Source organism: Glycine max, chromosome 4, assembly GCF_000004515.6.
Source record: "Glycine max cultivar Williams 82 chromosome 4, Glycine_max_v4.0, whole genome shotgun sequence".
Lineage (NCBI taxonomy): Eukaryota > Viridiplantae > Streptophyta > Magnoliopsida > Fabales > Fabaceae > Glycine > Glycine max.
In genome coordinates, this window is record NC_016091.4 from 1,321,292 (window position 1) to 1,345,647 (window position 24,356).

At 30.3% G+C, this 24,356-nt stretch overlaps 1 protein-coding gene across 1 annotated transcript; it reads left to right on the forward strand.

The window, feature by feature from the left end:
• The first annotated feature begins 5,302 nt into the window (after positions 1-5,302).
• On the forward strand, positions 5,303-22,437 carry LOC100813262 (NPC intracellular cholesterol transporter 1). Its single transcript, XM_006577871.3, has 39 exons — positions 5,303-5,505; positions 5,927-6,006; positions 6,166-6,265; positions 6,463-6,570; positions 6,832-6,948; positions 7,198-7,348; positions 8,020-8,267; positions 8,403-8,597; positions 8,745-8,821; positions 8,897-9,014; positions 9,514-9,597; positions 10,174-10,269; positions 10,341-10,442; positions 10,556-10,624; positions 11,466-11,561; positions 11,646-11,753; positions 12,201-12,314; positions 12,511-12,594; positions 12,786-12,914; positions 14,252-14,450; positions 14,553-14,687; positions 15,244-15,287; positions 15,997-16,080; positions 16,210-16,278; positions 16,377-16,453; positions 17,095-17,164; positions 17,466-17,615; positions 18,090-18,155; positions 18,258-18,402; positions 18,530-18,594; positions 18,673-18,738; positions 18,892-18,985; positions 19,284-19,320; positions 19,466-19,523; positions 19,699-19,809; positions 20,189-20,256; positions 20,636-20,702; positions 20,783-20,851; positions 22,004-22,437. The coding sequence occupies exons 1-39, from the start codon at positions 5,461-5,463 to the stop codon at positions 22,082-22,084; spliced, it is 3,876 nt and encodes a 1,291-aa protein (XP_006577934.1). The 5' UTR covers positions 5,303-5,460; the 3' UTR covers positions 22,085-22,437.
• Positions 22,438-24,356: the final 1,919 nt, after the last annotated feature.

Below are 24,356 nucleotides of genomic sequence, written 5' to 3' on the forward strand. Positions count from 1 at the left end.
CCCTCATAGTTTTTTTCAAAATTCAATCAATAATAATATATATATTAGAAAGAATGTGTAACTAGTTCTCCTTCTTATGAAATATTTTATCCCTATAGATCACATATTCTCAATCCAACATATAGACGGCAGTAAGAATTATCTATGTTATTTTTAACTATTAGAATTGTCAATTTTATTAAAAGTTGTTGTATTTGTTATTGTTATTTTTAAAAAATATAAAAATACAAAAAATATAAAAAATAAGTTTAAGTGGATGTTAATACAAAAAGTCAAAGGAGTGAAATAAATGAAAAGCTAAATAAATTAATTAAGAAATAAATTTAAGAACTAAAATTAAGAAAAATGCCATATGAAATTTGGTAAAATAAATTTAGGACTACAGAGATGGATGGATGGATTTTGGGAATAAAAATGGAATTTAATCTATATGCATTATTTGCCTAAAACTTATTCTTTTCTATATCTTGTCATAAAAAAATTATAAATCTGTCCAACAATCGTATAAAATAAAATGAAAAGAGTAATTGATAAAAAAAGAGGTACTGTAATTAATATTATTTAAAATTTTGAAAATGATAAACAAATAGATTTTTTATAAATCCGAAAATTTACAAAAATGTGGAAGTTTTTGTTGTAACTTCCAAAACCAAAAACCAGGATGTACAATCTGATTAAAGTTTACTAGAGGAAAAAAAAAAAAAACGTGTGTCAGTGGATACAATACAAGGAAGTTTATTTCTTCCTATAGTTGGCTCATTCTTATTTGTAATTATTTAGTAGTTTAATTTTTGGCTCCGATTCAAGACATGTCTTTTTCGCTCACCTACTACGCTTCACAAGAGATCCAACTATCAACAACATTGGATATACTATAATATAAGGTAAATGTCTGTAACAAGCTCTTTTATATATACTGTTTTAAGTAATATTTTTTTTATTGTGGATTAAATTTTATTAAAAATCATGTAATTTTATGAGTCTTATGTTATATTTAGTAGATTTCACTCATGATTTTATTATTTCTAACAAAATTGAATTAGTAATAAAAATGTTAAAAAAGTGTGCTATCAACATCGTTTTACATACATACAAAATTATTCAACATTATGTTTTGTGTTTATCTTTTCTCTACCATCTTATTATTTACTACCCCATCCTAGACACACAAATTTTTGTTAAAAAAATGTTTTATAAGATTTTTTTTTCCAGTTATTTCTTGCAAGAATTATTTTTTATCCAAATATTCTTAATTACTTTACAATAATAATTATTTATTATTAAATTAATGAGATAAATTCATCTTATGTCTTATGAGGATTGGAGAAATGACTAACATACATTAATTAATTAAATAAAAAATAATTAAATGGAAAAGTGAAATATATTAAGTTTCAAATAGTTATAAAATTGAATTGATGGTTAAAAAGAGAAGAGGAAGAAACACATCATGGATTTGAATATTTTTCTTTAACAAAAACTAATAAATTAAAAATATTATTAAAAACAGGTCATGGACTTTCAATTTTATTTTTGGAGAAATAAACTCAAATTGTTAATAAATTTAATATTATCAACTAAATTGATCAATTTTGTTAAAGAGTGTGAATTAGTTAAAAATATTATATTTAGGGATTACATTTCGAACTCAAATTTTTCTTTTCTTTTTTCTTGTTCTTTTTCTTAGTTGTACATTTTATTATACAGATATTATTTTTCATATATTAATATCTAATCACAAGATATAGGAAATTATGAACCATTAATTTAATTTCTCGTCTCGTTTCAAATGAATAATTATGAACAACAGCTATTTAAATATTAGATGATTATTTGGAAATTATTATAATTTTATGTTATCTATATATGTTTTTTTACCGCTGTTATCTATATATGTTAAATATTTGTTGTTCTCATTTCCTTGATAAATCTCCCCAATGAAAATATTTATTCTAAAAAGTTATAGTAATTATAGTATTAGCTTTACAATCTCATGTGAGCTGTTAAACTTAAATAAATAATAAATTAAAAGGACATATATCTTCGTATTTTAATATTACCCCACTTATGTACTTGATAAAATGATAGAAATTTGTTTTTCTTATATCCGTAATGACCAAAATTTGCGGCCATTACTTTCATAATAAGAATCAGATGAGTAGTTCACTGGAAAAAACAAAAACAACGGTCTATTTATGGAGATTAAATAAACAAAATTGGGCTTCTGGTTATTTTTTGTCAATCTTATTATGCTATATTGTACTATCTAGTTTAATTAATTCAACGATATATGTGAACTGTTTTAAACTTTATGGTACTTGTGTGACGTGTTGCATTTTTATGAACAAAATAAAATTTGTTATATTCTAAATTAATACCAATGTTTATATATTTATACGGTATTTTTTAATCTTTTTTATCTTGTTTTTTGTTTGTATTTTATCTTTTTCATCACATGGCATTATTTATTATATTTTAATTTTCTTTATTTTTCAGTTTTCTCTTTTTTCCCCTATCTCTCACCCCAAAAATAAAAATAAGCGATGATCATTTTCCTTGGTCAATAAGCAGCCATGTAAGTTGGTGGAAAAAAAAGCAGCCATGTAATGTCTACGATCGAAATTTAAACAATTTCATGTTACTATCGAAATTCAAACAATTTCATCTTACGTAAGCATATCCAAAAAATTAAAAGCTTCATGTTACACAAGCCATACTTGTTTTTTCAAAAGTCAAACGTACAAACAAAGTTTCACAATGGATATTTGTAGCTAAAAAGTCAAACAAACATATTCTCTCCATTCCCTTTTTATACATCTTTTAACGTTATTATGGGCAAATTAACAAACTCAATGAAATTTATTGAATTTAATAAAATAATTGTGAGATTTTTTATTTTATGCCTTTTCCTTTTTACTCCAAAATAAATATATAAGACATAAATTAATAACAAAAATAGACTTGGGATTAATTTTCATTTAACTTTTTAATATAATAGCAATAAATAAAATCATTTATTATAAAAATTTGAAAATGTTTAACATAACTTTACTGAGAAAATAATAAATGAATTTTAATATTAGACAAAATCATGTTAATTTTCCAAACACCATTAATTTTTAAATATTGGAAACAAAATTTTACATATAACTATTTATATTTTTTTAGTTAAAGTGAAAAACGATTGTTGGTTTCATACATGGTGTTATCTTATTCAAAATATAACTTAAAGAATACTTGTCTATAATATCTTTCCAGAATCATTTTAAATACTAACTATAATAAATATTTTTTTAACAATTTTATAATATAAAATTAAGGGTGTGTTCAAATAATTTTTTAAAAAGTTTTTAGAAGTTTATTATTTTTAATTTATAAAAAACTAAAAATACTTTTTAATTTATTTTTAGGAGTATATTAATTTTTTATATGCTTCTTTATTTATATATTTAATAGATAAAATTAATAATACAATATTTTTATATTATCATATAATTATAAACTATCACACGCGCACATATATAATAACTTTATAATAAGAATCATTTCTAATTAGTTGATTATGTAATTTTTTTTACATTGATATCTATTAAATTAAATATTAATCCTTACGTACTAAAATAATTGTCATTGTTTTATACATATTTAAAAAAAGTAATAATAAAAAAATTAGTAATTTTATAAAATTAATTTTATATCATTATTAATTTATTCATAAATTTTGTTATCAATTATTAATATCATAAGGGATATAAGTGGAAAAAATAATTAATGATAGATTAAAAAATTAAAGACTAAATTATAATTTTGGTTGTTTTACTATAATTTTAAATCTATGATTTCAATTCTCTTATTTTAAAATTAAGACATAAAATCAAGATATTTAATCCTAACATTTTTTAAAATATGTAATTTTGAAACTTATGTCTATTAATCAAAGTGAAATGTTGACTTTATTTGTGATGCATAAGTATCAACTTAACAACACTTGTAAGATGTAGATACAAGACTTAAGTGATAAGAGATTAAATAAAATAGAAAATATAATTTTTTTTAACAAGTATTGAACTCATGACATTTTATTGAAAAATAAGATGATAAATCACTAAAATACTTATTTTTAGTTAATTTTATAAACATGATTTTTTACGTATGATTAGTTAATAGTTATAATTTTTTTTAATTATAAAAATTTAAACGTTATAAAAATATTTAATCTTTTTAATTTTATTTTATATCATTTTATTATTTTTATATTGAATAGTTTACATATTTCATTTTAATTTTACCAATTTATAATTAATTTTCATAAATTAATATATAAATTAATTTTAGTATACTAATTATTTTTAATTTAATTATATAAATCAATATAATTACATCAATTAATAGGTAAATTATACAAATTACCTAAATTTATTTTAATATGTAAATTATTTTTATTCTAATTATATATATTTTTTAAAATTTAATATTTAACTTTTAATGAAATTTACATGTTAATATCGTATTTTAACTACAAAAAATTATTTATTAAATAATTTATTTTGATACCAATTATATTAATAAAGAAAATTACATAAATTGATATGTAAATTATTTATATAAATTATTTTTATCTAATTTATAAAATTTATGTAAATTTATTTTCATATGTAAATAATACAAAATTTTATTTTAATTATAAAAGATAATTAATTTTTAATTTTTATGTTTTAAGATTATTTTAAATTTACATAATTTGTTTTTTTAAATAATCTATAAATATATTTTATTTAATTTTTAAAAATTATAATAAAATAAGAATTTTTTTCGCATATAATAATTTACTAATTTGTATAAAAATAAAATTTATAATAAAAATAAATACCTTGTAAAGTAAATATTAAATATATTATTTTAATTTAAAATTTTTATAATTAAAATCATTAATAATTTTTCAACTAATAATAATATAAGATAATATTTATAAAAATAATTAAATAAAATAAATATTTATTAATTTATTATATTATTTTTAAGTAAAACATGATAAATTGAATACTTACTAGTATGTCACATTAATTCAATATTTGACTTTAAGAGGTCTTGAGAGCACGGAATCAGTTACAAATATTTTATGCATTATTTATACTTATAATAAATTCACCCTTTAAAGTTTAACGAACTCACTTAAATTTAATAAATACCAGCAAATACTATTCCGTCAAAAAAAAAAAAGAAAAAAGACTATTCAACGATGGAAGTAGAGAAAAGTCAATATTTAAACATAAATACCCTCTTAAAATTCGCGAAGTTTTCGACGTCACGAGAGAAAAGCCGAGTTGGCCAGACTGGAATCTTATAAATGTGGTTTTTGAGTCTCAGTGTCAGTGTGTTACAAGACAACCGCAAACGGTTTGAACTTTGAAGGTCGTTGTTCACTCTCTACTCTCTTTCACTCTCGCAAGGAGCTCCGTTATGGACCTTCGGCTAGGGTTTTTCCGTTCATTATCTTGCTTACAGGCAATTCCTCTCTCTCTCACACAATTTTTGCTTCTACTCTCATTTTCTTTACGGTCTTTCTTCAATTGGAGCTCTGTGCCTGTGCTCATCATCATTCTTCAGATTCAGAGGATGCAGCTCGTGTTCTGTGTTTTCTTTTTCCTGAATTTCTTTATGCTTTGTTTGGTTACCAAGAAAATTAAAGTGAATGAAATAATTCAGTTCGTTACCAATGAAATGGAAGTTGATTTCGGGAATGTTGCCAAGTACCAACTAATTCTTCTAACTCCTAGCTGAAGATACTAAGGGAGACATGAATTTTGTGGAGTACGACATGATCTATTTCATCACGTGACTCAGGCTCCGTTTATTTTACTGGCTTGAATCCGATTGGTAACTTTGTTTGGTTGGATTGCTAACTTCTGTGCTTCATATTTTGCAGTTTTTTCTAATTTTATCTTTGGTAGAAGCAAACAATTTCTCAACAAGGCTTCTTTTGACTTCCAATGCCAACACAACGGGGTAATCCTTCTTTATAGTATATCACAACTGCAACTGCCGGTTTCCTTAACCAAAATCAATCGACGCACAACCGTGCTTCAATTCTACAATCCTGTTTGTTTATGTGTATCTACAGCACGCAAGACAGACAAAATTTCATTTCCATTTTCGTTTATGCAGGGAAAGGCATTCCGAGGATTATTGTGCAATGTATGACATTTGTGGAACGCGCAGTGATGGTAAAGTAGTGAACTGTCCATATGGTTCCCCGGCTGTGAAGGTATTTCTGAGGCATTTATCATTATTCGAGTATTTCTAAAGGATTCATATTGTGAAACTCTTTTGTATTTAGATTTTTATTCTGGTATGATATTGAACTTTGATTTCTGTTACCATAAGCTTAAAGTCGCATCCCATCTTCTAGTTTGAACTTTTAAAGCTTTAAAGGTTGTCATGATCTATCTCTCTTTTCCCCAGCCAGATGATTTGCTTTCATCAAAGATCCAAAGTTTGTGTCCAACAATTACTGGGAACGTTTGTTGTACAGAAGCTCAGTTTGAAACATTAAGGACGCAAGTCCAACAGGTCAAATTTTCTCTCTGTCTCTCTCTTTCTTTTTTTCTTTTTTAATTATAGATGCATATTCGTCATGTTTAAGATTTGAGTTGATCTCACAGTCTCTCTCTCTCTCTCTCTGTTTTTATATATTTTATGGAATTATGGATACTTATATATTGATTGACTAATCACAGTTTGCCTTTACATGTTTATACATCTTTCTAGTTGATATGCCACAATTTTTTAAATTCCGTGCGCATGCCTTTAACACACAGTACATTATGGCAGGCAATTCCTTTTCTTGTAGGTTGTCCAGCATGCTTAAGAAACTTTTTGAATCTGTTCTGTGAGCTTACATGTTCTCCAAATCAGAGTTTATTTATCAATGTGACTTCAGTTGACAATGTAAGATCCAGCACATTCCTATAATATTGTACTATTCAATGCAGTTTTCTTACTTATCATTCTTTTTAAACCACAATAAATTTATCTTAAATATTTTCTAGCCCCCCGTCTGAACAATTGAGAAATAGCCCATTTCATGTTTTTTTATATATTATTGTCGTCAGTATTTTGGATGCAAATCACAATTGATACCACATTACTTTTACAATGCAATTGTTACTAAAAGACTCCAATTATTACAATTTACAGGTTGGTGGTAATTTGACAGTGGGTGGGATTGATTATTTTGTAACTGATGCTTTTGGTGAAGGGTTATATGAATCCTGCAAGGAGGTAAAGTTTGGCACTATGAATTCTCGAGCTCTACAATTTATTGGTGCCGGTGCTCAAAATTATAAAGGTAAATTGTACTTTAAGTCTTTAACCAAATACTGTTTCTCCTTTCTCATGTCTTATCTATGATTTCATGTTGCAGTGTTGAACTATAGAAACATAAGAAATATAATAGCTCTTCAGAGTTTTAGATTGTAAAGCCTGTCACTGAAATAGCTTGTGTAATGTGTCATGCATACTCTGCACATGGTGTACCAAAGATATTATTGAAATATATGCACATGGCGTCTCCTTAATTATTCTCTTGATTGCTCTGTGCATAATGGCATGAATATATTAAGAGTGAGAAGTAGATGGGTGCATTAGAGTTCTTGGTTTGTGATTCTTTGTTGTTTGTTTGTGGCTCACTGGTTCTAACGTACATGCAATGGTGGAAACAAACTTTGCATCTTACTTATAGTAGAGTACATTTGGTTCTGTAAGACATCATCTGTTATATTTTATTTTCAATGCTGACATTGCTGGATTTCCCTCTTGAACTTAAGTTGATACCCTCATATAGCATTGTCTGCACAGAAAAAAACTTGTGTGACTATCATTGTGCTAATTTAACTTACATGTGATAATTAGCAACATTGCAAATCTAAAGGTTCATTTTGATAGGAATTACTAGCATAAAATTATTTTTCAGTGCATTGCTTGAAAGCTTGATACTTACACTGGGATTGCTTTTGGCAGACTGGTTTTCTTTTATTGGTAGAAAAGCTGCCCCTCATGGTCTTGGTTCACCTTATGCAATTACATTCTGGCCAAATGCAACCGCATCATCTGACATGAAACCTATGAATGTTTCAACTTATTCATGTGGTGATATTTCTCTTGGCTGTTCTTGTGGTGACTGTCCTTCGTCTTCAGTATGCTCTAATTCAGCTTCAACTACCACCAATAAGAAGGATTCCTGCTCAGTGAAAGTTGGGACTTTAATGGTAAGGGAGCATATTAAAATGATTATGATATTTACCAGGTGTATTCATTTTCTGTTTGACATGATGAATAAAATGTGGTTTAAAAAGCCTACTGTGTATTATTAACTAAACGGTTTTACCTTTTGGCATCTGTAGGTGAAGTGTGTTGACTTGAGTTTAGCAGTCTTATACATTATATTGATTTGCGTGTTCTTGGGTTGGGGGTTGTATCATCGGATAAGGGAAAGAAAACCGACGTACAGAACAAAATCAGTGTCCAATGTCATTAGTGATGGTGCGCTGTATTCTCATAATAGGGAGAAGGATGAGAACCTCCCAATGCAGATTCATGTTAGTATGCTATTTCTTCATTGTAAACATGTTTGAGAACTGTCTTTCCTTTTTTTTTTTCCCTTAAAAAGATAAGTTTTGCTTCCTTTCCTTCCTTATGCATGCTTGTCCTATTCTGATTTTGTTTTGACTGATGTTGATTATAAGATGATGGAAGATGCTCAACAAAACAGAAATAGAGTTCGGCTCTCGGCTGTACAAGGATATATGACAAATTTTTACAGGTTACTGCCTATGCTATTGACATATATCATCTCATGTAGAATGTCATCTGACCTCATGTTTGCAAATATGATCAGGAAATATGGATCATATGTAGCTAGACATCCAATTATGGTGCTGGCTTCATCCCTGGCTATAGTTCTTCTCCTCTGTCTAGGTCTAATCCGATTCAAGGTTGAGACACGACCTGAGAAGGTAAATATCACATAGTTGCTACTCTTTTGTTTAAAATGCTCTGTTTAATGTTATTATCTTTCTGAACAAGCTTGTATGTACCTTTAAGATTTTTGTTCTTAAATGATACAGGTGTAATTGGTTTCCATATATAATGTATGCCTCTGGTTATAAAAAATTTACTGTTTTTAGAGGCGGACTGTTTTTATGTTTTTGGATATGATATGAAAATGAAGTTTTCTTTTGTTTTGAATAGCCCATGGTGCTTTATATATATCGTTTTATGGATGAGAACAAAATTGGTGATACTATTTGAGAATTGTGTTAATAGGGGGAAATTGCTGGTTGAGAAAATGTCTACAAAAAATACACTGGCCTGGAAGAAGTAGCTTTGACATACTGTTATCATTTGTTGTGGTTTAGTGTCAAGGCTACTTGATATCTGAACATTTCTTTTTTATCTTCTTGATATATCTCTTTACCTTAGTGGATTTGGCAAATAACTTCCTACACTTTTTAGCTCTGGGTAGGACCTGGGAGTAAAGCAGCACAAGAGAAGCAGTTTTTTGACACTCATCTTGCTCCATTTTACAGAATTGAACAGGTTTGTATTGTCCCCGTTTTCTTTTTCCCCATACAGATAAACTTATGAAGTTCATTATCAGTACAATATGCAACAACTCCACCCTGTGAATATTTTGCTAATTTCATTTTATTCAGTTACTTCTTTTCTTCTCTTACAAAAAGTAAAGGATGTACATTTCTAATTTATTTTGCTTCTAGTTTCCTTACATGCTTTCAGAGGATAACATGTACCAAAAGACAAGCTTTTTTGTCAGTACAATATTCAACAAATCCACCACATGAATGTTTTGCTAATATTATTTTATTCAGCTACTTCTTTTCTTCTCTTCTGAAAAAAAAAGATTATATTTCTAATCTTTTTTGCTTGTAGCTTCCTTCCATGTATTTTCAGAGGATAACATGTACCAAAAGACGAACTTGTTTATAAGGAAACTGAAGCGCCTCTTTCTTTATTAAGGCTTTACTGGTTTCCCTATATAACTTTTTTGTGTTGATATTAATTTTTTCTTCATGATAAATTAACACTAGTCTGCATTCAGCAACAGATTTTGGCTCATATGTCTTGATGAATGACTCAGCAATTTTTCCTTTGCAGCTCATTCTGGCCACTGTTCCAGATCATGTAAATAGTACATCAACAAGAATTGTGTCAGAGGACAACATTAGGTTTCTGTTTGAAATACAGAAAAAGGTATGTGTTCCATATTGTAGTACTACTGAAATACTTTGATCATTATGTTGCATTGAGGACGTTGTTGTCAGGTTGATGCAATTCGTGCTAATTATTCTGGCTTGACGGTATCTCTCCAAGACATCTGTATGAAGCCACTAGACAAAGATTGTGCCACTCAAAGTGTCCTTCAGGTATAATTATTGATTTGCAACCAGAGAACTTTAATGTTTCTTCATCATTGTTGTAATAAATTTGCATGATTTTATCTTTAATAATTAGCAATTTTCCCCTTCCTGATGAACAGTACTTCAAAATGGATCTAAAAAATTTTGATGATTATGGGGGCATAGAGCATCTCAATTACTGTTTTGAGGTACCGAATGTTAACTTTACATCTTGAAGTTGATTGTAGCTGTAGAAATTATTAATTCTACTGCTGTTTTATGTGTTCATGAAAGACAATTCCCGAGACCTCCTGCTGTAGTGTACAATTATATACAGCAATCAATGATGTTATTTTCTGCATGCTTTTAATTTCTTGCATAGAGCAATTAGAGATTTAGAACCAGGGCAACTACTAGGAATACCTTCTTGGTGCATTTGAACTAAATTTTAATTTAAATATGATACAGGCAAATCAAATGAAATGCATTGAAGTGGATGCCATTTTCATCAAAAATCCTCTTGAATGCTATGAATTTTTCATGGGAATTGAGGGGGGCTGGGGGGAGGGGGGAGGGTGTGGATGGCTGTTGGAGTTCTGATTTGTAGTTCTGATTTGTATTTCATTTGTTCATTTTGAACATTGCCTCAAATCTCTCTGAAAAGAGATCATAGACTAATAACTAGGGGGACAGACCTGTGATTCTTTGCCTGATATGAATGATATGGTGTTTTCTTGTTCTTACTATCTAGAGGCATCAATACGAAACTTTATCCTTGATTCATACAGTAATGGTGATGTGTAAATGTTATGGATTTGACTCCTCTGAAGTGACAGGGTGCACTTTAGAGGATTAAGTATATTTACAACCATTGATTAGAAAATTCAAAGTTGAGATGATAAGATAACAAGTATCACAAACTTTGAAGTTGTTAAAATCTCAATCCTTGATTTTCTAATCAATGGTTATTAATGCGCCTCCTCACTTTAGAGGAGTCAAATCCACATACTATAATTTCAAAATGACCTTTTTTTTATGTTGTTTGTTCAGCATTATTCCTCAGCAGACCATTGTATGAGTGCATTTAAAGCTCCTCTGGATCCAAGCACTGTATTAGGAGGTTTTTCTGGGAATGATTATTCTGAGGTATTCTCTCTTTTCTTCTAATGTTGTGAATGGATATAATTTTGTTGAGCATATGATAACTATAATGTGATTTATTTAAGACAGGCATCTGCGTTCATCGTAACATATCCAATAAATAATGCTATTAATGAAGAAGGTAATGGAACCAGAAAGGCAGTTGCTTGGGAGAAGACCTTTATTCAGTTGGTGAAGGTTAGTATCTTGTATATATACTTTTGTTCCTTTCACTGCCAAATAACTTGTATCTTCAGTCATTTGACCTGTATATGGGCCAGACACTAGTCCTGCATAGTTAGTCAACTGTGTTTGTATATTTTAAGCTATAGTGCCAATTTGCTTCAGCAGAAAAATAACTGGTCAAGGTTGCTGCAATTTCATTCATCCCTAGGAAATACTTTATCCGGCTTTGACTCCCGGAGGGTATTAGAACTCACACTTAGCTTAATTTACACATCCCATAACTGAGTCCTAGGTCTTCCTTTGCAGAAAGAACAACAAAGATACATAAAATGTTTTAGTAGCTTGTTTGTTCTTTGTGATGTTACATGGTCATGTATCCTGGAATCAGGGCATTTCTATTTCCTAACTACTCGTCCTTGTTTTCCTGATTCCCCGCATCTATTATGCTGTTTGTAATAGGATGAGCTGTTACCGATGGTACAATCAAGAAATTTGACACTGGCTTTTTCATCTGAAAGCTCTGTTGAGGAAGAATTGAAAAGAGAAAGTACTGCAGATGCTATTACGATATTGGTAACATCCTCCTTTCTTTTGTTGATATTTGATTGTCCTAAAAAGTACTTGATTTGTTTTTGTCTGAGGCATGATTATGATTATGGAATTATGGTATTATCTGAACGAGTTCTTTGTCATGTATTTCCAAAATTAATATTTTCTGTTTGTAGGTGTAATTTGTTTAATTCTTCAATTGTACCTTATTTTATTGCAGGTTAGCTATCTTGTGATGTTTGCTTACATATCTCTTACTTTAGGGGATACCCTCCACCCTTCGTCTTTCTATATTTCATCTAAGGTGCTGTCCCATCCACAGTATCAATCCATCTTTCTCCCTTTCTATTTTTTGATTTGTAATTTATCTTCCCTCTCCTTTATCCTTTATTAGTTTTACTTACGAAAATCAATTTATGATTTGAAGCAGTTTATGTTGTGGAGATAGATTTTTATGATGTACATAAATATTTATTGGTTAGTTTTGGATTGCAGGTGATGCTTGGTCTTTCAGGAGTAATTCTTGTTATGCTGTCTGTCATTGGATCAGTTGGATTTTTTAGTGTGCTTGGTATAAAATCTACTCTGATCATCATGGAAGTTATCCCATTTCTTGTCCTAGCTGTAAGTTTTCTTTTGCTTACAAAGTTATCAAATGATGGCTATTAGTGAAACATATATTGTTGCAGTTTGTGGTATTTGTGATACACCTTCACAGTTATTATTGATAAAATGACAGTAAATAATCTGGGTTTATTCTCACAGGTGGGTAAATGGGATAAGGTTCAGGTCCAAGGTTGAAGCTTTACTACTCAAACAAAATAGGCATTGATACACACACACCCCCTGACACATTTTTTCTCAGTCATGCCCTAAACCCAAATAACTTTTTTTAATTACTCAAGTTGGCCATACACATGTTCACACCTTCCATATAAAACCCAAGTACCATTTTATATTGACATGAAATAATTTTAATTACTTAATATGCATACTAGAAACTAGAAAATATCTCATCCATTACATGGATATTTTAAAATTCAGGTGAAATCTATAATTGTAAGAAAATATTTATAGAAAAATGTTTAAAATAATGAGAATGGTATTCATTGTTAATTCAAGTAGAATCTAACAAGTATAGATTAAAAGAAAAAATGCTAAAGATTATAAAGAAGATATGAATAATTAATCAAAAGAAATTATATTTAAAAATTAAAAGAAGACAAGTTAAAATAAGATGTCTTTTTTTAAAGGGGAGTTGACTATGAGATTAAATCATTCTCAAGATACTAAATTGATATATTTGAGCGGATATTTGGGTAAACTGATAAATATATACAAAGCCATGTCAAAATAAATACTCTACCTCTATGCTTTTCACGCATACTACAACAGATTAGGGTAAATAATAAATAGGTTTGGTAAGTGGGGTGACCTGTGGTCTCTTACATCTCTACCATGGCCTGTGTTCAAGATCTATTTTTGGAATCCAAAAGGATTGACTAATTTAAGAAAGTTTCTTTATTCTTCTCTGAAAATATTGCTGCAATTTGAACATTAATTAGAAAAATGTGAAACAACATCATAGTTGAACTTCAGGAAGAGTGAAGTTGAGATACAAAAAAATTTAGAATAAAAAAAAGTAACACGCTAAACTATTGGATTTTATTGATTTGGTTAATTACATTTGTAACCTGTTCTTTTATTACTTTGTTTAGCTAATAAATGAACAAAATGTTGTTGTTTTTGGAATGAGACAAAACAAGCATATGGAATGCTACCGAGAGTTATCTTTATGAGTACAAAGATAATCAATCATGCACCATTTCCTATAATATATGATTGTTCTGTTCGCCCGATCAATGAAGCTTGAACTGTTCTTCAAATGATTGTCTTCCTATCTGTCCCGCATTTTTTTATGTTTAGCATTCTTTTCCTGTTTTTGAATCTCCATGCATTAGGTTGGGGTGGATAATATGTGTATACTAGTTCATGCTGTAAAAAGACAAAAGCTGGAGTTGCCCTTAGAAGGACGAATAAGCAATGCACTTGTTGAAGTTGGACCATCAATAACATTGGCCAGTGTATCAGAGGTTTTAGCATTTGCAGTTGGGAGTTTTATTTCCATGCCTGCAATTCGTGTGTTCTCCATGTTTGCTGGTAAGTTTTTATCCTCTTGGAATTTTATACCTTTGCAACAGTCAGTTGTTTCTTTCGTGTCAAATGCTAATCCTTAGCTTCCCTTCACACTTTGATTCACAGCATTGGCTGTTCTTTTGGACTTCCTCCTGCAAGTTACCGCTTTTGTAGCTCTGATAGTTCTTGACTCCTTACGGGCAGAGGATAAGAGAGTTGATTGTTTTCCATGCATAAAAGTACATGCGGACCCTGATATAGGTATAACTAAAATCTTAATCAAAGATGAAACTTAAATACTTATGAGTTATAACTGCATATTTTTTAAAATTTGATTGTAAGGTTTCCCTTTTCTATTTAATAAGCATATCTTTGGATGACCAAAATGATCTTTTGGGCATTAAAAAAAATTGAAGTTTAGGTTACTTCCATCAAAGTTAGTCTTCCATGTTTTCCATGCATAAAAGTGCATGCAGACCTTGATATAGGTATATTGGAAAAAATCCAAGTCCCACATCGGCTAAAGATAAAGCCAAGTAAGAGTATATAAGTGAGGGCAAACCTTCACCCCTTAAGGTAGTTTTTGGGGTTGAGTTAGACCCAAATTCACATTTCAAGAATCTAAGAAGGTATAACTAAAATTTTAATCGAAGATGAAACTTCCATGTTTGTCACTACATCTTTTTTTATTTTGATTGTAAGCTTTCTCTCTTTCCTGTTTAATAACCTATATCTTTGGTTGACCAAAATTATCTTTTTAAAAAAATTGAAAGCTTAGGTTACTTCCATTAAAGTTTTCCTTTTCATAACATCTCAGGAACTGGACGAAGAAAACCTGGTTTATTGGCTCGATACATGAAGGTAATTGTCGTTTTCCTTGTTAACAGTAAGTGTTTGCTGGTATTTAATAGAGGACTAAGCATATCTGACATTGTTTTTGTAAAGCACATTGTGTATTTCATTTACTTTTAATCTAGTCATAATAATAAATTGCACAATCATTAAGAGAGTAATTGGTATGCTAGCATTCTTACTATTGTTGGGATTCAAATTTGATTTTTATAAAGATCTTTTTTTTATGTTTAATTAATCTTTTAGTCCTTGAAGTATTTGAAAATTTGTAAATAAGTCCCTTTACTTCAAAAGTTTATAATTGGGTCCCTGAACTTATAAATCGTTTTTAATTGGGTCTTTAGCTTTAGCTATGGCTCTGGTAGGGTTTTGTTAAGTACAAGAATCTAATTGAGAAATTTTAATGAGGTCCTTGTACTTAACGAAACCCTAGCTACTAGACAGGAACCCAATTAGAAATGTTTTATAAGTTCTGGGATCTAATTTAAAATATTAAATTTAAAAAGAAGACTACAAATCTATATCAACCAGTCTGCCATCTAATTGTTTATCCTTGAAGTTTATTTTATTTTATTTTTATTGGGTTTCTGTCAACATTGAGCTCTGGCCATTTTAACATGCCTTTTGAATTCAATAACATCTTCTGTCCAACTTTTGCTGTTGACTTCGTTAATCATATCTTTAGTTTCTTATCCTGCTGGTTCATTTTCCCTTTCAGGAGGTTCATGCTCCCATTCTGAGTATTTGGGGAGTAAAAATAGTTGTCATAGCTATTTTTGTGGGATTTGCATTGGCTAGCATTGTAAGTCTTTGTATATGTTTGTACAGTTTTTGAAATTATTTAAACTATACCTGTCTGCTTTTAATGCACTGCTTTCTTTCTTTTTCTCATTTCCCCCCTTTTTATTTTATCTATAACTGAATTACACAGGCATTGAGCACTAGAATTGAACCTGGTTTAGAACAAGAGATTGTTCTTCCTCGAGATTCATATCTTCAGGTGTACATTTTAGCTCTGACTCATATATTCATGTTTCTTTTTAATTTTTATCCATGTGCATGTGTTCAAACTATATATATTTATATTTCTTTCTGCAGGGTTATTTCAATAATGTTTCAGAATATCTCAGAATTGGACCTCCTGTGTATTTTGTTGTGAAAAACTATAACTACAGGTATTTTGGTTCTATCATGTTATGTTCGGCATCCACCTTTTTGTATAGAGAATTAATATTTGCTGAGTTTTTTAATTTGCAGGGATGCATGGGGGCGTGTGTTAGTGGTAGGAATATTAATGTACCTTGTAGTTTAGTGGCATTTCAAATTAGCATGGTTATTCATATATGTATTGCACCAAATCTTCTTACCAATGGATAAATATCTTAAATCATGATATAATATTTGTTAAACTTCTGCATTTAGTCATAGTACTATTTTCCATCTTCTAATTCTATAATCGTTGAACGCCATGTTTTTGTAATTTTTTCTTTCTTTCTCATAGGCATGTACATGAATAAAAAAACAAACTACTGTTGACATTAGTATGAATCGTAGTAGCTTGTGCTTTACTAAATACATCTTCCTTGGTTACAAGGTTGGATTGATCACTAGTTGTTTCCCCCAACCATTGTTTTATGAAGTTGTGTATTCGTTACTTCATCTTCAATAAAAATCTGCTATTAATATTTCAGTAACTTAAGTTGAATATATGCGAATTTATCACTGGATGAGGAATGCAGATGCTTAACCTTGTCTAAGTACTTCTAAGTTCTAATATTAAGGATGATTTGTTCTAATATTATTCTCCTCACCTCAGCTCAGAATCAACGCATACAAATCAGCTTTGCTCCATTAGCCATTGCAATTCAGACTCTCTTTTAAATGAGGTATAAACCAGTAGCGGTTGGCTTATTTGTCTCTGACACACACACACATATTTGTCTCTTTTAAATGAGGTATAAACCATTAGCTTTTGGTTATTTGTGGAACATTTGAAATTACAAATGCATCATTTCTTAATGAGACATCTTTTTTCCTTTTATAGTTATTTTGCTTGTATTAAGCTGGTAGTCCATGCTATCCATCTACTTGTTTGCTTGTTTGCTGAAGTAATTGTTGATTTTTCCCCCTACATGCTCGTGATTACTTGGATACTCTTGTAATGGGTGTTGTCTCTTTACCTTGTAGATTGCTAGAGCGGCCCTTGTACCAGACACAAGTTATATTGCCAAGCCAGCTGCCTCATGGCTTGATGATTTTCTTGTGTGGGTGTCTCCAGAAGCATTTGGGTGCTGCAGGAAGTTTACAAATGGGAGTTATTGCCCTCCTGATGATCAGGTCAGGTGCACGTAAAATCTTAATTCTGTTATAATATATGCTTGCTAGGGTTCTATGTTAGGATTGATATGAATATATGTTTATGACGACTTGATAGAAAACTTGTCGTGATCAGAGGGAATGCACTCAATAGTGCAGGAAGATTAACGATCCTGGCAAGGAGTTTACCAATTTACTTAATGTGTTAAAGTTGGATCTAAGATTTTCAGTTTTGTTACTTTTTATCTTCATCATTTGTTGTGTAATCAAGGGATTTTTTAAATAAAAAATTAATGAATTGCAAAGAAATGGAATTACTGCCAAAGGATGAGAATGCTTGCATCATATTAAATAAAATTGATGGAGTAAAAGTCCCTTGATATTTTTTTCTGTAAAAAAGATTGAGAGAAAAGATATAGGTAGAGGATAAGATTTTCTAAAGCAGTCAAAGCATACAATAATTTTGTGGTAGTTAACAGTAATTTTTCCTTCCAGCCTCCTTGCTGTGCTCCTGGGGAAAGCTCTTGTGTTTCAGTAGGAACATGTAAAGATTGCACAACGGTAATTAAACACATGTTTTTCATCCTCTTTATTATGTTTTTGTGTGAATAGTTTATTGTTTCTGTTCTGAGAGCTTAATCAAACACTTTGGAAATTGTGCAGTGTTTCCGTCACTCAGATCTCCATAATGATCGTCCATCTACAACACAATTTAGGGAGAAACTGCCATGGTTTCTTAGTTCTCTGCCATCTGCTGATTGTGCAAAAGGTGGTCATGGAGCTTACACCAGCAGTGTTGAACTGAAAGGTTAATTAATTTAAAGATTTTTCTTGTGTCCATGTTCTCTTCTTTTTGTCCTGAAGCCTGAATCAGTTTAAGTTCCAGGGCGTATAATATCTTAGGTATCAATATTTGACTGTATTTTGGTTGCCAGGCTACGACAATGGCATTATTAAAGCATCGTCATTTCGTACTTATCATACCCCACTCAACAAGCAGGTTGTATTTCTATATTATTTGTTCTATAATTACATTTGTATCAAAGGACTCCAAGTTTTAACTGTAAATTTGTTTTAGATTGACTATGTTAATTCTATGAGGGCTGCTCGAGAGTTCAGTTCAAGAGTTTCTGATTCTTTGAAGGTAATGTATCAATCAATTCTACTTTCTGATTCAAGTATTTTTGGCTGTTAGATACAGAAGGTAATTCTAATTATAATGAGCTAAAGTAGGAAGTAGAAGATTTAGCTCTACCCCATTTTCGATGTCCAAACTAACATTCTTTTTCTCATGCAGATTGAGATCTTTCCATATTCAGTGTTTTATATGTTTTTTGAGCAATACCTTCATATATGGAAGACTGCACTGGTCAACCTTGCTATAGCTATTGGTTAGTATTGACTATTGAGACTTAGAAATTGTGGCTTTCTCAAACTGGTCAATCTTTGCATCTTATTGTACATTGTCATTGCTGTACATCGTTACTTCCATGGGTAAAATTACATGATCATCATGGAAAAAACGTTTGGGTTGAGGGGGAGGTGAGACTAATAATATGATCTTAAGAAAATTGAGAAAAAATAGATTATACAATAATGTATTTAATTATTACAGTCTACAATTTATTTATTATGCATGTTGATGTATAGTTTGTAAAGCATTAACATAATCATACAATGATGCAACAGGTGCAGTATTTATTGTGTGCTTGGTTATCACGAGCAGGTGAGCACAAGTTTTATTTTAGCAAATGGTTTAAGCTATTATTTTCTTCTAACTTCCTGAATTGAATAGAAGTATGGACGAGTTATTGTTTGATGAATCAATCAAATCTTGGTTTGATCCTCCTTTGCTTTCAACCTTTATGCAGTTTATGGAGCTCATCAATCATTTTGTTGGTATTGGCAATGATTGTGGTTGATCTTATGGTATTTTACCTTCGTTGTAACTTGTAACTGTTATTTGATTTTTCACATTCTTGCTAATTGATATGTGATATAGTCATATAGTTCTTTTTTTCATTATTTATGTCGGTGCTTGATATCTAGAATTTTGAATCACCTAGTTATTTTGTTTGTTTACTTACAAGATTATGCTTTGTAGGGTGTGATGGCCATTCTGAATATCCAATTGAATGCACTCTCGGTGGTCAACCTTGTTATGTCAGTGGGCATTGCTGTTGAGTTTTGTGTGCATATGACTCATTCTTTCACTGTTAGTATCACTCTGCTTTCCTTTTTTCCTTGCCAACACATGTGTGCACTTGATGTAACCTATGTCATCTAAAAAATTTAAATCTTTCATTTTTCCTTCTTGATTTCAGTGAAATTTAGTGAGAAATAAATATTTGTAATTAGTCATTCTCTGTCTTCCATACCCCCTCTCCTGTTTGTTGAGTTTTCCTGTAAAACTTGATCTCATAAATGCAGGGGATAGAAAGAAAAAAAATAAATTAAAATGACTATATGTAAATTTTTGTGTAATAACATTAGCAAAAACATCAAATTCTGTAATACTGAGCTACATGTCATTATCATGTTTTCTACGAACTAGTTTCTATCAGTTCCACATGACCAAATCGTTATTGTTACAGGTAGCAAGTGGAGACAGAGATCAACGTGCTAAGGAGGCTTTGGGTACAATGGGTGCTTCAGTGTTCAGGTAAGTTTGTGGTAGAAAAAATTTATCGTTCAATTTCCCGAATTGCACACATGCATGCGTGTCGTGAATAAGTCATTCTTCACTCTTCTCTTTGGTGTAAGTGTGTAACTACTAATTCTGTGAAGGAAATAGTGAACCACATATTCTTGAATCTTGACTATGAGGAACTGGATGCAGTGATCCTTCATGACCTCTTTTTACAAAATCATGCAGAGTTTATGCCTTCCAGTTTGCTTTCAACATATTTATGCAATACAATTGTGCTGTTTGCAACACCAATTTCGCGGCAATTGTGTTGCATCAGCATCTGCATCAACATATTGTTTTGTCTTAAATTTGTGTATTTCTGAACAACATTTACTTCTTTATGCAATTGCAGTGGTATCACACTAACAAAGCTGGTTGGAGTTATTGTTCTTTGCTTCTCAAGAACAGAAGTGTTTGTGGTATTATGAGTTCATCCTTAGTTAATGGCCTGACTCTGATATTATATATATTTGCTATAACTAACCTTAACATTTTGCAGATTTATTACTTTCGGATGTACTTGTCATTGGTACTTCTTGGTTTCTTGCATGGACTTGTTTTCTTGCCGGTCAGTGATGTCTTCTTTATTTCAATTGAAAGAATATTGATGCCTGAACAGCTGCAACTGAATTCGTTTTTATTTATTGAGTGGAGTTAGTTTTTCATTATTCACTCAAACACAACGTGGAAGTTTGAAAGATTTTCAAAAGCGTGACTCTTTGACTATAACATTTACATCACTCATAATGTGAACTAGCTTAGTCTCTGACCAAACCATAATCTTTCTGTCCATTATCCTCCAACCAACCTTCTTCAATCAGACATTGTTGTACTAATATTGGGTATCACTCTGGTTTCCATATTTTTCCCCAAGGATTTAGATTCAACCTAGGGGTGTAACTTGAAAAGGTGAAGTGCGTGTAGTAACCGCCGACGTAAAAACTGAGTAGATTTGTGCATATCCATAATCTCTTATTCAGGTGCTTGTAATTTATAAATTTTAGGTTAAATATGTTTTTAATCCCTCAAATTTGGGTAACTGTTGTTTTTAGTCTCCTATTTTTTGTTTATTTATTTGATAACCACCATAATTAGGGTCTTAGGCTCCCCAAGATATTTTCACAAGCTTCGGTCCTTTGGACCAGTTATGGGAATTCTCGGTTAGGACTTAGTCACACTTAAAGCTCCTCGACCCTTCAGTCTCCTAAATTTAAATCATTTGCTTTTTTTAGTGTCTCAATTTTTTAAAAAATGATTTTTTTAATCTTCCTGACTGATCTTGATCGTGGGAAAGACTAAAAACAATATTTTTTGAAATTGAGGGACTAACAAAGACAAATTTAAATTTAGGGGTCCAAAAATAACAATAACTTAAATTTAAGGAGACAAAAACATATTTAAGTCAATTCTAAAGCATGGCATTCTTATCAACGGTTGTCTTATTGTCCTTTACTTTTCTAAAGTCCAATGAGTGTTGTAGCCGATCCAAATCATTTTGTAATTGTAAGGATCAATAAGTTGTTTGTTTTTACTTGATGGACTACAAAAATGCTCCACAACTCATAAGATACTTGTACCCAAAAGATAACCTTTGTACATTCTGTGAGAAAATCGATGACGAAGTGCCCAACTAAACTTTATTCCCAGGACTTAATTGGTTTTATGCCCATCTTTGAACTTTGTTCTCGAGACTGAAAACATATTTTTTCTTCTGCTGCAGGTAGTATTAAGCATCTTTGGTCCACCTTCAAGATGTTCAATCATTGAGCAAGAGGAAGATCGTTCATCAACCTCTTCATAGCTGTAAACTACTCATTGGACGATGGGATGTCCGCAAGTAGTGCAGAAGCATCTGTAAAGTACAGAAATTTATAGGCGAAACAGAAGATAGGAAATACAGCAATTTTGACATATCCGCCCCCTAACTTGTGTATCATGGCTCTTGTACCTATTTAATAATCTCTTGTGTGTAAGGTTAAGGTGGAAGTTTGCCAAAAACCAAATTAAAAGGTTAATTTAATCTATAGGCCTAGTGTTATTAACTAATCGAGTGTCTATATTTTTTTTAGTTAGAATTCTTTATAGTTTGAAAACTTTTATTTAAATCCGTACAGTTATAAGTTTTTATAATCGAGTCTTTACAAGTTAACACCAGTTATACTCCGTTCAGTGTTACCCTGGGTTTTTAACATGTCATCTATAGCGATAATAACCGATTTTTAGGTTTCTTTCGTGGATTTTCTTGCGCTTCTTGCTTGATAATGTGAGGTTTCTAATGTTAGGGATGAGGAAATTTGTTCTCAAATTTTAACATGCAATATGCTATTTAAATTATCAGTAAATTTTTAACATCAAATTACATATTTATGAATATGCTTGGTTATTTAAATTTAATATTAATTTAATATACTATTTAAAATATCAGTTAATTTTCAACATCAAATTACATATTTATGGATATGTATGTAATTTGATGAATATGCTTGATTATTTAAATTATTTAAAAAATTTAATATGCTTGATTATTAAGATAATATTAATTAGAAGATTGGAGTTTATCCGATCTTTGCAAGTTTTATTTGACTCAATTATTCTTTCATAAGTCTCTTTTGGGTTTAACCCAACAATAATCTTGTTGTAGACTCGCAACAAATCTTTTGTACAAAACTCACTTATGAGTTCTCACTCATCACAGGTTCTGTTTGGATAGACTCAAATACAGTTCCTCTAGATGTCATCTTCAATTTAAGATGGACACAAGGTGGTCTCCAATCCTAGAATGTTTTTGACTAAGAAAAATGTTATTCAAAAGCTGGGATTTTCTCTCTAAATAGCTCAAATTTTGCTGATCTTACCCCATATTTGTTGTTTTTCTCCCTTGTAATTATCTCATTTGAATAATGATCCTTATATAAACTTCAGAACTAGTCGTTTATGGATATTGGAGGAATTTTAAAATTTAGTCAATTGCTTGTATGAGTTGTATTTTTCTTACATTTGTGTGTTGATTGTTTTTCTTGTATTTTCCCTACTTTTGAATCTCTCTTTGTCCTCTTCTCTGCTTCAATTTTCGAATATAGCTAGCACATAGTATCTTCTCATACTAGTCGTGGGTGTTGCTTCTGAAAACTGATCTCTACAGGATACTTGAAGTTGCTTCTGAAGGATGTAGGGCTTGTGCAACAGTTTTCTATGCGTTTTAGTCACTTTGTTTTCATCAAGGGTTATTGATCTATGCAGGTTTGTGCTTTTGAATACTTGCAGGTCTGGTCAGGAGCTTGCTACTTCTAGTTTAGGTGCTTCTAAATAATGCAAACATCTGTCTCATTTGAGGTTATTTCAGTAATGTGTAGCTACCAGTCCTCCTACCTCTTGACTGCATTCATTTTTATTTTTTTTATCATATATAGCTCTTGCTACACCTTGATCTCAAGATAACCTTATTTGTCCTCCATGCTTCTAGTAAGCTCTTCTTCTAATAGTCATGTTTCTAATGGAGATATCTTATTTCTAGAAGGATTATATACTTCATATAGATGCTCTCCGAACCTTTCTTCATGTTTCTTAATTTGGTCTCGTCTAATATTCACATACTCAAAGTAGATCAGTAATGGCTTAAGTTTAGAAGACTTAATTTTTTTTAAAATTTTAACTTCAAAAGAGACTTTGCTTTAACAAGTTTTAATTAGAGCAATCTTATCAAGAAATTTTAATTGATAAGGTTTTAGAGTGAAAAGATATGACAAATTTAATTCTATGTTAAACAAAGATTTATCATGAGAAGTCATGACGTCGATTCAAAAAAGAATAACCTCCACATTAGTATGAATCATTTTATAAAATTATTTATTAAAAATTTCTTTAAATATTTTGAATTAAGATATTTTATAATCAAATATTGTCATTAAAAATATAATATATCATTTTTATTTTCAATTCACAATTGTTCAAATAAAAATTATATTTTTGAAGAGAATATAGGACATCAAATTGAGTTGGGACTTGGGACAACCTAAAGCATGTCCCGAACTAATTTTGAAAATACATCAGGTCTAATTTTAAAACTCAAATCC